Raw genomic sequence first — 13,468 nt, forward strand, 5'->3', positions numbered from 1 at the left:
GGGATTCATTATTCATACTAATCAGGACATAGCTGTACTTTTAAAATTTGACCTGCCATTAAAAAGAATAGTAATGATGATGACAGCAACAATAACTCACATTTATACAGCTTTCATGGTTTACAGAGCTCTTAGTATATATTTTCAAAGGTAAACCTTGCAATAACCCTGTCAGGTAGGTGCTGTAATTATCCCCATATTATAGATGTGAAAACTAAGGTTTATGACAGTTAAGTGAATAGTCCAGGGTGTATAACTAAGACATATCTGAGGTCTTCCTAACTCTAAATCTATCACCTTAACCACTCTATCATACTGTCTCAAAGACCTAAACAAATTGAACTGTCTCTCATCCCAAGGTAGGGCTTGTACTTTCTTGCTTTTTCCAATACTTCCAAATTCCCTTCTCTTAACATGAAAACAAAAAAGTTGACCAGTACTGGAATCAACCCAACAGGCTCTTCAGGAGAGAAGCCAATTCTCCTTTTGCATTAACCCACTTTACAAATGACAGTTTCAAACCTACTGAGATAACCATGACTTGATTAGAATTCCAGATCCTCTTTTTAAATCCCATTAAGGAAAAAAAATTCAGGTTTCAGCCTTCTAAAATTTTACTAAATATTTCAGTTCTTCAGAGTCAGCTGAAGATTATTTGGGCTCCTTTACATATCTAAGAATAAACATGGGGGTATCTTTGGTGGGCTTGAGATCTTTCAAAATAAATTGAGCAAATATAGGAGCTATCTTTTAATATCAATCTTTCTCAGATCCTGTATCCCATAAAGTGCATTTACTTCAGCTGGGCAGACAAAGACAGTTTTGTCACAGCCATTTCCTCCCTCCCCCAATTGTAATTTTGTAGATACACTTGTCTCTCTTGAGAATTAGGAGCTGCTACCCTACCCTTTGGAAGGATATTAAAGGTAGATCGACCCTAGAAAAGTTGTCACTGACTGACTAGACTCACCTATTCGGAACTCCAAGGCATCAAAGTGGCAGTCTTGGTGATACTCCAGATGGAAATCCTCAAAAGAAATGTAAATCGATGAGTTGTGCTCATTTGGATTGATGATTGTCCACTCACAGTTTAGGTTCTTGGTATAGTTCCTAACGCCATCATAACCAGGAGAAGTAAAGTTGCCTCCATGGGGATCTGTAAGTTGCCTACCACATACTATGGTGACCACAAGCAAAGGAATAAAGAGTTAGACTCACGTCACAATAAAAATAACCTCTGTGTGTATGTGCATGTGTGTGCATATATACATATATAGAAACACATATATACACAGACACATATGTAAATGTGTGCACATATACATACACATATATACATACACACATATACATACATAAATACAAGTTTTTCCCCCCCAAAAAATCCAATGCCTTTGTTAGAAGAGCAGACCATTAACAATCTGTGGAGATAGACCCTTATGAATTAACATAAGAGCGATTTGGCCAAAACAAAAACATCACACTCAAAACTCCCTTATATTAATTAGCGTTTTTGCGTCATCATTCTTAGTCTACATACACGGGGTGGAAAAGCCTTTAGAGATGAGGCAAAATCTTCTAAATTGGACCCAAATTGCTTTGGCACTTATTTCAGAGGGGTGCTTGAAAGCATGGGAGTAAATTACTAAGCAGATGCGCTGAGAAGCTTGCCAGGCCTCTGTTTGACTCAGATCTTTGAAGTCTCAGGAAGAGCTGCCCAGTAGGTCTCATCTTTTGATCCCATCATTTTGAATGTTTTCTTTTAAATGAAAAAAAAATCCAATAATATTTATATGGAGAGTGAGAGGAAAAAAGAATTGCAGGCAGTGACCACACTTAGCCTGCTCTTGAAGCCTGACAGCTGCACTGACTTTACCTGGAAATGTGTATCTAGAGGCAGGAAGGCTAACAAACAATGGACTTTATTCTCTTCACTAAGTAAGTTAATTTCTTCTTGAGAACTTTTTTTCTCATTCTGAGAGTGCTTCTTTGGGACTGCAGAACTATCAAAGTATAACAGGCATTAAGGAAAATAGAAAGCAAAATCATTCAAGAACTTTTCTTTAATTTTTAAAATTTCATTTAATTTCTAAAATTACAGTAGCAAAATTTAGTTGACTTTCTTATGACTGGTACACCATATCAATTTCATGTATTTCAGCCTGACCTTAAAAATCAATAAATGCAAATGGCATTGATAGAGTAGGTATAAATTATGTTGCCTTGTTGCTATTTTAAGCAGAAGTGCACATCATTTGAAGACAGCAGATCAAAATAAGGTTTACTCACGAAATCCTGATTACCTGCATCTTCACTAGATGTATAGAAGGCACTGAAGCCCCCATAGGGCCTGGATCCATCTGTGGCAAACAGAACTCTCATTGTATTCCCTGAAGATTCAATCCAATTCCTTGTCATCACACGACTGCACAGTCTCTCCAGCTGGGGTGAGTCGCTATTAATGCCATTGAAAACCTAATGAGGAAAAGTCCAGTCTTAGAACACTCTATGGCACTAAGAAGGCCCTCACATTTTTCTAAGGAGACCCTCTGGGAGGGAGGGAGCCTACACTCTATATCTTACTAGCCAATTAAGCAATGTGCATTTATTAAACACCTACTGTGTAACAGGCATTGTGTCAGCTCCTTGCCAGCGGCCAAGCCCTGGACAAGTTTATTCCCTTTGATGCCTCAGGATTGCTTCTGTAAAACCAGGTCCATTCCAGAATGTCAGTCTAGCATCTAAAAGCTAAATGGCCACTGTGGACTTGGCAACCATAGAGTCAACTTGATTTGATTCAATTCAATTTGACAAACATTTAATAATCTCTTCTTCCTTCAAGGCAATGTGCAAGGCACATAGGGTAAAAAACATAATCAAGACATGGTTCCTAGGACCAGGACTAAGATTCAGGCCTCTGGCCTCCTCTGGTGCTACAGGGCCTTCTGTGGTACTCTAGAGGCTGTACCCAGCCATCCTCTCCACTGCCACCTCCTTTGTCCTGACTAGACTCCCCTAAGTCATAACTTAACTCCTGCCTGCACAGGCCTGGCAGGATATAGCACCACCACCTGCCACAAGTCAACCTTAAGAAGAGACCTTGAAAAGTCTAATTCTTTACCACTTACAAAGACCTCTTTCCAGTCGCTGATTTTCTGCCTGGACTCATTCCTCATTGGTAATCCCACCCCTTCATACTCTTCCCTGCTAACTATCACCCTATATCTCTTCTACCCTTGCACCTAAACTCCTCAAAAAGGCCATCTACAAGAAGTGCTTCCATTTTCCCTCCTCTCCCTTTCTCCTTAACCCCTTATAATCTGGCTTCTGACCTCACCATTCCACCAAAATAGTTCTCCAAAGTTACCAGTGATCTCTCAGTTGCCAAATCCAGTGGCCTTTTCTCAGTTCTCTTTCTCCTTGATCTCTCTGCAGTCTCTGACATTGTTGATCACTCTCTTCCCTGATACTTTCTTCTCTCTATGTTTTCAGATCACTACTTTCTCCTGGTTTTCCTTCTACCTATCTGACTACTCTCTCTGTCCTTTTTCCTGGGTCCTCCTTAAGATTACTCCCTCTGACCACAGGTGTCCCTCTGGGTTCTGTCCTGGGTCCTTTTCTCTTCCAACTCTATATTACTTTCCTTGTTGATCTCATCAGTTCCCATGGATTTAATTACTATCTTTATGCTAATGATTCTTAAATCGACCTTTCCTGCCCCAACCTCTCTGCTGACTTCTGATCTTATATCCCCATCCTCCTTTTAGACATCTTGAATTGGATACCCAGGACACATCTTAAACCCATCATGTCTAAAATGAACTAGTTATCTTTTTCCTAAACCCTTTTCCCTCCTACCTTCCCTATTACTATAGAGGGCAACACCACCCTTCCAGGCCCTCAGGTTCACAACCTAGAAGTCTTCCTAGACTCCTCACTATCTCTTACTGCCCCCCCATCCCATCCAATCTGGTTCCAAGACCTGTGGATTTGATTTCACTTTTGCAACATCTCTCAAATATACCTACTTCTTTCCTCTGACAATGACATCATTTTTGTGCAAGACCTCATCACCTCATGCCTGGATTATTGCAATAATCTTATACTGGAAGGTAACCCATCTTAATTATAGGGTCTTCCTTTTTTAACTTATTTCCTATATCCTGTATATGCTTGCTCTGTATATATTTGTTTGCATGCTGTCTTCCCCATTAGACTGCAAACTCTTTGAGGGCAGGGATTGCCTTTTGCCTCCTTTTGTATTCCAGTGCTTGGCCCAGTACCTGGCACATGATAGGGTTTAAAAATGTTGATTGATTGATTGATTCTCTCACTCTCTCCTAAAGCCTCTGTGATCTACCTTCCAAGTTCATCATTCAACTAAAATTTCTCTCTCTATAATCATCAATTATTTCTTAATTGCCAACTCTAATGCCCTTTCTAAATCCTCACCCTTCTTGATCTCTCTGAAGCACACAACACTCCTAATCACTCTCTTTCTCCTGGATGCTCTCTCCTATATAGTTTTGTGACACTGCTCTCTCATTATTCTCTTCCTGTCTTTGTCTCCTTTGCTGGATCTTCCCGTAAGTCATGCTCATTTGCATGGGCATCTTCCAAAGGTCTTTCCTAGATGCTCTTCTTTTTTCCATTTACTATCTTGCTTGGTGACCTTAGTGGCACCTATGGGTTTAATTATCATCTCTTATGCAGGTTATTCTCAGATCTCCATACTTAGCCCCAGTCTTTCTCCTGACCTCCAATCCTACACTGCCAACTGCCTTTTGGACATCTCAAACTGGATGCCCTGTAGGATCCCTAAGCTCAATCCCAGAACAAAACTCATTATCTTTACCTCAAAACCTTCTTTTCTTCCAAATTTCCCTATCATTATTGAAGGCACTTCATTGAATGAAGGCTGGTCACACCTCAGTGACAATCTTGACTCCTCTCACACTTACTCATATGTCCAATCTGTTGCCATATCCTGTTGTTTCTACCATAACGCTATTTATAACCATTTCTGGTCATTAACTCACAGCAACCATTTTGGTATAGGCATTCATCATCTCACATCTAAAGTACTAAGTAATCTAGGAAAAAAGCCTTCTAGTTAATCTCCCTCCCTTCAAGGGTTTCCATCTTCCAATCCAACCTCCACCTAACTGTGAAAGTGATTTTCCTAAAACTCAGGTCTAACCAGGTGACTCCACCCTCCTCAATTCAGTAATCTCCAGAGACTCCCTATTACAATCAAGATCAAATATAAAATCTATATTTAACATCTTAAAACCCTTGACAACCTGGCCCCTTTCTATCTTTATAGCTTTCTTTTTACTCCCCTCCATAAACCCTAGGATCCTCTACATTCGTTTTCTTACTAATCTTTGCACACCACACTCCCTCTACTAATTCCTTAGCTTTCCACTGGGTATTCCCCATGTCCAGAGTGCTAGCCTTCCCCAGCTCCACCTTTTATCTTCCCCATCTTCCTTCCAAATTTAGTTCAAATCCCACCTTCTGTAGGGGCTTTCCAGTCTATCCCCCTCCCAACCACTGCTAGTGCCTTTCCTCTGAGACTACCTTCCATCTTCTCTCTCTCTCTCTCTCTCTATCTCTCTATATATATATGTATGTATATGTATGTATATGTATATGTATATATGTATATATACACACACACCTACACACACTATACACATATGTATACACACATATTTTATATATGTATATATAACTGTTTACATGTATTCTCCATCATACTATAAAATCTTTGATAACAAACCATGCCTTTTTTCATAACCTTTGATCTTAGCACAATGCCTAGCGTATAGTAAGTGCTTAATAAATCTATGTTGACCGGCTACATTCACGAAGTTTATAAATTATCCTATGAAGTTTATATTTCCAATTAAATATGTCCACTTCTCAGAAGTTTTATTAATATTGTATTAGTACCTTTGATATTTAGATTGAATCTTATCTTCTCTTTTGATGCCAGATGATTTGAAGCAACGGTGTGAAATTCAAATAGAAATATAAGGATCCTTGTGAGCAATACACTGGCTTGGTTTTAAGATGCAATATTATCTGTGTTTCACCATATTTTTATTTATTTTGTTAAAAACGTTCCAATTACATTTTAATCTGGTCCCTGCTGTAATCGGGAGTCTTGCAGGCTTCACTGTGTGTTTGACACCTCTGATTTGGGGGATAGTCTAAGCCAAGTGTTCTAAGTACCCTTGAAATGAAGTGTGGTTTGAAAAAAAAATCAGTTACTCATTTAATAAATTCATTCAACAATTGTTTTTGATCCCTGTCTATGTTTTAGGTACTGCTGGAGATGCCATGCTGGCTCAGTATAAATGCAATCCTTCTATTTCTAATCATTTCTGAATGACAAAACTCTGTGTGTGTGTGCATGTGTGTGTTTTATTAGAGTTGAATTCCCCACTCATGGATTACTTTGACTGATATAAAGGACAATCTCGAATAGCCTTGTGAAATCATACCAGTTTGTGCTCAGCCAATAGTTATAGAGTTTAAAGTAAATTAGGCTGTGGACAAATAAGAGTATTAGTAATCATCAGAAATGCTCTTCACATCTAGGCCAGCCGTGCTGCTGCTGGGGCCAAAAATGTTAAGCAACCTCAGGAAGGGCAGTAGAAGCAAAGGAGAGCATATTATCTTAAACTATCCTGGGATAGTTTTTGCAACCCTGGTTCCCAAAACTCTCTAGAAACAAAATAATTGGATAACAAGCCAATGGAGGACAGTCAGAGTGGTGGTGATGAAACAGTGTCCATAGTAGTACTGATCAAAATTAATCAGGAATTTTTAGTCTTGGGGGGGAGGGGCATGAGGGGAGTCTGAAAGAGGATATTATTGAAGTTTATAAAATAAAAAATCATGACAGAGTGAATGCTGGAGTTGTTTTAGCTCAAATAAAAGGAAACATAGTTTTATAAAATGTGTAGTAAATTTGTGAAGCTCATTAGCTGGAGAAGGTAAAACGAGAACATTTTAAAAATAACTCCAAAAGGTTTATTTGGGTTAGACCCACAGATGATAGACCATAAAAAGGAGAAGCTGAGGATGTTTGGGGCACTTTTCATTCCATTTAAGATCGATGTTACAGCGGGCAAGTTTGCTCTCCAACAAAATAAGCCCCTGTCAGATACACACTCCTGAGATGGATGCACCAATGGTCTCGGGCAAGGTACTATGGAATTTTCAATAATATACTTGTGATGTGATTGAGACCCCCAGTCATCTGTCTGCTGCCCTGTTACTTTATTTTCCTTTCCTTGTGTGTATATTATTTTTAAAATCTTTGTTTTTAAAACCCATTATAGTTATGATTCTTCTAAACGCAGTGACAGCTGTCGAAAATTTATGAAGACTTTTTTTTGTTGTTGCAGCTACAGTGAGTTCTATCCTTGTGGAATTCTAAGAATTTGATATAGATCCAGGTATATAATGTAAATGATATTTCTGAACATGTTTTCTGATCATTCTGTATGAGGCAAGTGCTGCTGTTGTAAAACATATTCCTGACCAATCCAAGCACTTACTGTCACATATTCACTATCACATGACTGCTGGTCTTCTAGACGCAGGTCACTAAAGGTCAGATTAACCCTCCTTCCTTCTGGCACAGTGATCTTCCATTCACATACTCGAGGATGAAAATTTGCATCAGGGTAGTTGGGAGAAGTCAATGTTCCAAAGTATCCATATATATCCCCTCCACACTCTGCAAGGCACAAACATTAACCTACTTAGACTGAAATGACCTCTTCTGGAAAAAAAGGAATAACAATAAATGATAGTCTAAGGTGATTTTATATTTCTGTGTTGTATGATTGTTCAAAGATCATTTGAGCATATTTCTGGTCATTTTGTATTAACTCCATTGGTCTTTGTTATCATGTTATCATGAAATTAACTAATATATATTTTTTAAGTAATCGGGCTTAAGTAAGTTGCTCAAAGTTACACAGCCAGTTATTTTTGTGTGGGTGCTGAGTATCTGAGGCCAGAACTGATCCCAGGTCTCCTGATACTGGGGCCAGTGCTCTTACTGCGCCACCTGGCTGCCCCTAAGCAACTGGGATTAAGTAACTTGCTCAAGGTTACATGGCCAGTTATTTTGTGTGGGTATTAAGTATCTGAGGCCGGAACCAATCCCAGGTCTCCCGACTCTGGGGCCGGCACTCTTACTGCACCACCTGGCCGCCCCCTAACTAATATATTTTTAAAGCACTGTAACCTAAGAAGAAAATTTACAAGAATAATTGTAGTATTGGTCTTAAAGGACAAGAAGAATAAAGAAGAGTGAGGCAAAGAAAAACACTCATTTGGTTTGAATTTTCTTTTTTTTCCCATAAGTTTTTATTGGTGTCATTTGTTTTTGCCTGAATTTTCTAGGAAGATTATAAGGTTAGGTTGTTGAAAAATCTGAACAGAAGTCATATCCTTCTTAAGATGAGAATTACAATACAACTTACCTTCTATGCTTGTTTCAAATACCAGTCTGAATCCTGGGGCACTGATAGATCCATCTGTGACAAACTTGACGAAAGCAAAATTGTTAGGTGTGTAAATAACACCAGGAATGGTGCTTCCACAGAACCTGCCCAGTATATTTCCTAAGGAAATAAAACAAGAGGAAGAAGTCAATATTAGAGACTAAATCCAGCAGGCTAATTCTGGTCACAGCCTGTGCATGTACCGTATGATAAGAGGTAGGTGCCCTATAGTTACGGAGGAAGAAATGGTCCTCTCCATGAAGAGCTGGAAATCTTGGTCAAGGGAAGGAGAATAGGCACAAGTGACAGGCAACACACACACATACATATATACATAAAACATATACACACATATACATAAGACATATATACATACATATGTACACATATGTATATATGTTTATATATATATATTTTTTATATTCATGTTGTTTGTGAATGAATATATATATATATCGAATCAAAAACTTAGGCTGCTCCCAAAAGCTAAAGTAATTCTTATTTATGCAGGATGTGAAGCACAGTGTCCAGAACATGGGAGACAACAGTCACGTTATTTTCAGGATGTTGGAGTTGGAAAAGGTTTTTGAGTTTATTTTCCTAAAATTACAGATGAGGAAACCAAGGCACAGAAAAGTGAAGCAACTTGTCCAGGGACACACGGCTTGTAAGTTTAAACTTAAATGTGTTACATGAGGGGTGGGGTGAGCTGGTTGTTAAATATTTATCAGTAATCCCCTGAATTACTCTATAAACAAGGCTTGAGCTCAGCAAGAGTTTAGTAGAAGGTTCCGGGAATGGCAGCATTACTGGATAGTCTAGGCCTAGTGACTAGAGGCTAAAAACAACAAAAATAATAATAACCAACATTTATATAGCACTTTAAGATTTGCAAAATGCTATACAGCACCTGAGCCCTCAGGCACCCAGAACAGGATGCTGAGCATCAGAGGATTTCATATCAGGAAAACACCTCCTCCATCATGGCTACCCACGGAGTACTTGCCCCATGTCTTTGCACAGAGCAGGATGGACACTGCTCTTCCACATGTGTGTGAAAGGGAACCAAGGAAAACAGAAGCAGACAGAGGCCACTGACCAGAAGCGCCATCCTCCCGGATCTCGACAAAGTCTCTCTCACAACCAGAAGAATTCTGGAGATTCAGGACTTCAAAGTGGAGAGTGAGATAGTGCCCTGATGGACCCTGGAGATACCATTCACACAGAAGATTGTCAGGATAAGGATTTGTGCGATACTGTGGGCTTTCGATAGCGCCATTCTGCCCCATGACCATTCCTCCACACAAAGCTGCAAAAACAATTAACAATAGCATTCTCTCTCAGAGCCTCTTATATGCCAGTCTTTCTTATTCTTTGAGGAATAATGAAGCCTTTCCCATGTCATCTCTTAAACACTTTTCTCACATGCTTAACATGCTCTATTTTATATTCATATTGTTTGTGAATGAATCAAATCACCTCCACTGCTAGGCTATCAGCGCCCTGACACCAAGAGCAGTCTTATTCATCTTTGGGTCTCCCATAATGCCTAACACAGAACTCTACTTGTAATTAGATACTGAACAAATGGTTGTTGAATTGGTCAGGGTACAAGAGAAACCTGCCAGATTCATGTTTAAGTGAGGTTTCAACAAATGCATTCAAAAATCCCACTTTGAAGACACCAAAACTGACCCCCACGAGTGATTTTCAAAGTTTCTAGAGGCCAAGATAGAACTAAAAACAAACAATGAATTTCAAATTTTATTTTAATGATTATAAAGCAAAATCTAAACACTGCTATACAGATGAACTGATGCTAGCATCTGAAAATTGTGCTTCTGGTATTTATGAAATTAACTAATATAGTAATAGGCATAAAAAGGAGAAAATGGATTTAATTTTAAATTTCACAACAATAAAAAGAAGTGTAATGCTCTAGAGATTTTTTAAATGGAAAAATGAAGATCGAGTATAAATGATATAAACAATTATCTACTTTTATAGTACTAGTCATTGCAGCTTTCAGTAGTGAGGCAAAGACAAGCTCCATTAAGATAAGATCCAACAGTCTGATTGTTTTAATTTTATAGTGATTGTTTTTATATTGAGTCATAAATGATGTTGTTACCTATAGAGTACTTGGCCTTAAAGCCAACAAGGGTGGAGTTGTCAGCAGAGAGAAACCTCAGATAAACAATATTGCCTGAGGACAGCTGACTGCCAGGCAAAGATGATCCACAGAACTTGGCCAGCATTGGCGCATTGGAGTCCCCTCCATCCCTCAGTTCAAGGTAACTCGAAGTACAGCTGAAATGGAAGAAACTCTCCGTGAATGCTGAATCTGTCATAAAGAGCTAGCAGGGGGTGGGGCTTTGTACCTATTAGAGGAATAAACACATACATGTAACTAAAGTGCCTTAAACCCCCCATTTAATCAGAACTCACATGGAGTGAGATATAATAACAAAGGAAGAATGGTTTATAAATCACTTTGGATCCTATGTAACTGTGCCCCTCTTGACCTTATGGGGACCTATAATGGGTCAAAAACCCAGTCTTAAGATTATCTGATCCTAGCAACCAGTGCAGAATTACTCATTTACCTTTCTTTACTTTGTATCTGTTCAAAAAATCACTAGAGAGGAATAAAAATATCCTCAAATTAACCATTTAGAAAGGAGAGGGAGAGGGGAGGGGGAGAAAGAGAGGGAAAGAGGAGGAGAGAGAGGGGAAGGGAGAGAGAGAGAGAGAGAGAGAGAGAGAGAGAGAGAGAGAGGAGGAAGAAGATGGTAACGGTACTTAGCATGCATTGATGGAGAAACGGTAGTGGATATAAATGCTGTGTGACCCTGATGAATATACCGCTCCCTTTAGACTACTACAGGATCAAATAAGAAAATATTTGTAAAGCACTTTAGCACAGTGTCTGGCATATAGTAGGTGCTTAATTCCCATACAGTTCTGTGTCACAGAAAGGATGCAGCATGTTTGTCAAATATCTCTCTTTTTTTAATCTACAGGTTTTTAAATTTCTTTAATAATTCAAATATCTCTTAATGGGAAATAATATGAACCACACACCCTTATATCAAAAATTTGTATAACACATGTATTGATATAGAAATAAGGAATGTTTACCCAATTTTCTTAACATTCTAAAAAATACAGGAAAACTTCCTGATTGAATAATAGGTCTTTGCATTTTATTCTATCCCTTTGATATCTCTCATATTAGCCCCCTTTTGTCACCCTAACTCAGACCCTTATTACCTTTCTCCTATGCTATTGTGGTAGTCTGCTAATTGGTCTTTTTGCCTCTCCCTACTCCTTACAGGCACTCAAATACTCTTCCTAAGGCACAAGCTGATCATGGCATTCCTTTGTTCAAAAATTTCGAGCGGTTCCTTATTACACATGACATAAAACCTGAAATCTTGGACTAGATTTTAAGGCCTTTCAAATGGGTAAAGGGATACAATGTTTTCAGATGTCTAGAAAGAGAGGAAAGGCCTGGATATGAAGAGCATTCAATCCCAAATAGAATATAATATTTGACCTCAAAGTTAATAGAGTGCTACTGGAGTTGACTGAAAATGGGGACAGGGTAGTGATATAGTCAAACCTACACTTTTGGAAAATAATTTTGCTGGCTGCGTGGAAGATGGATTGAGATGGGAAAGGATTTAAGGCAGAGTCCAACTGAAGGCTTTTACAATAGGCCAGGTAAAATGTGATGAGGCCCTGAATTAGGCCTGTGTGAATGCAGAGAGGGAGGGGCACATGTGAAAAATGTTGAAGGGAAAGCAGTATAAGCTCTGGCATCTGATGAGCTATAGGGGGTAAGCTGCAGTGAGGAATCACTGTCAATACTAGTGTTGCAAATCTGGGAGACAGGAAGGACAGCCATTCCCTGGAGGGTAGGAGGTAAGTCAAAGAGGGCAGGTTTGGAAAAAGTGCTTTTTGTTTTGAACACAGTAAGTCTGATATGCCCTCAGGACATCCAGTTTGAAATATCCACTATCTAACAGGCAATTGGTGACTTGAGATTGGAGCTCAGGAAGGAAACCATAGCCAGAGAGGATGATCTTAGAATTGTCTTCACAGATGTGATCACTGAACTCAAGAGAGCTGATGAGATAACCAGGGAAGAAAAGAGAAAAGAGAAAGCGGCTAGTGCAAAGCTTTGGGAAACAACCGGACTTAGTGAGCAAATCATGGATGAAGACCCAGCAGAGGAGACTGAAAAGGAGTGGTCATATAGGCAGGCGTTGACCCAAGACAAAGCAGTGACTGTGAGGAGAAGTAGTGTCAGAGACCTCAGACAGGTCAGGAAGGATTAGGAGTCAGAAAAAGCCATTAATTGGGGCAAATTAGAGATCATGGGTGGCTATGGAGAAAGTTCATTTGATGATGATGCTGGAAGACAGTTGCTGAGGATTTAGAAGTGAATGAGAGAAGAGGAAATAATATAGATGGAAGCTAATGTAGGTGACTTTGCCAAGGTGTTTAACTAGGAAGTGGAGGAGGAACATAGGATGATGGCTAGGAGGGATGGTATCCTCCCTATCTAGGCAGGGTTTTTAAAGTTTGAAGAGACATGAGTATTTGTTATCATAGGAAGAGACTGAAGATTAAAATAGGGATGAAAGTGGGGGCAGTCTGCCAGAGAAGATTGGAGCAGTCATGTACAAGATGCGATAAAGTCCACATGCAGAAGAATCGGCCTTGAAAAGCAGAAGGGTCACTTCATCAGAGACTGGAGTGAAGGAAGTGAAGGGACACAGTACCACAATGCTCCACTATAATGCCTGAACATAATAATTGTTTAATAATTATTTGAATATGTAGATCTGAGAATCATTTATCAGAGATGTTAAATCAATCCGCGAGAACTGATGAGAATAGCCCAGAAGACAAAAGATGTAGGCTTTCAA

At 39.1% G+C, this 13,468-nt stretch overlaps 1 protein-coding gene across 1 annotated transcript in view; it reads right to left on the reverse strand.

Moving 5' to 3' along the window:
• The window catches only part of CUBN (cubilin), a 298,821-nt gene that overhangs the window by 83,515 nt on the left and 201,838 nt on the right, over positions 1 to 13,468 (reverse strand). Inside the window, exons 45-50 of the mRNA XM_069086260.1 lie at positions 10,663 to 10,841; positions 9,631 to 9,840; positions 8,511 to 8,651; positions 7,575 to 7,756; positions 2,304 to 2,475; positions 971 to 1,177 (exon numbers count right to left, since the gene is read on the reverse strand). Of these exons, the coding sequence (XP_068942361.1) occupies positions 971 to 1,177; positions 2,304 to 2,475; positions 7,575 to 7,756; positions 8,511 to 8,651; positions 9,631 to 9,840; positions 10,663 to 10,841 (1,091 nt within the window). The remainder of the gene's footprint in view (positions 1 to 970; positions 1,178 to 2,303; positions 2,476 to 7,574; positions 7,757 to 8,510; positions 8,652 to 9,630; positions 9,841 to 10,662; positions 10,842 to 13,468) is intronic.

This window comes from Petaurus breviceps, unplaced genomic scaffold (assembly GCF_028583685.1).
Source record: "Petaurus breviceps papuanus isolate PSGF00001 unplaced genomic scaffold, PetGlider_PUasm1.0 178, whole genome shotgun sequence".
In the NCBI taxonomy this organism is placed as follows: domain Eukaryota; kingdom Metazoa; phylum Chordata; class Mammalia; order Diprotodontia; family Petauridae; genus Petaurus; species Petaurus breviceps.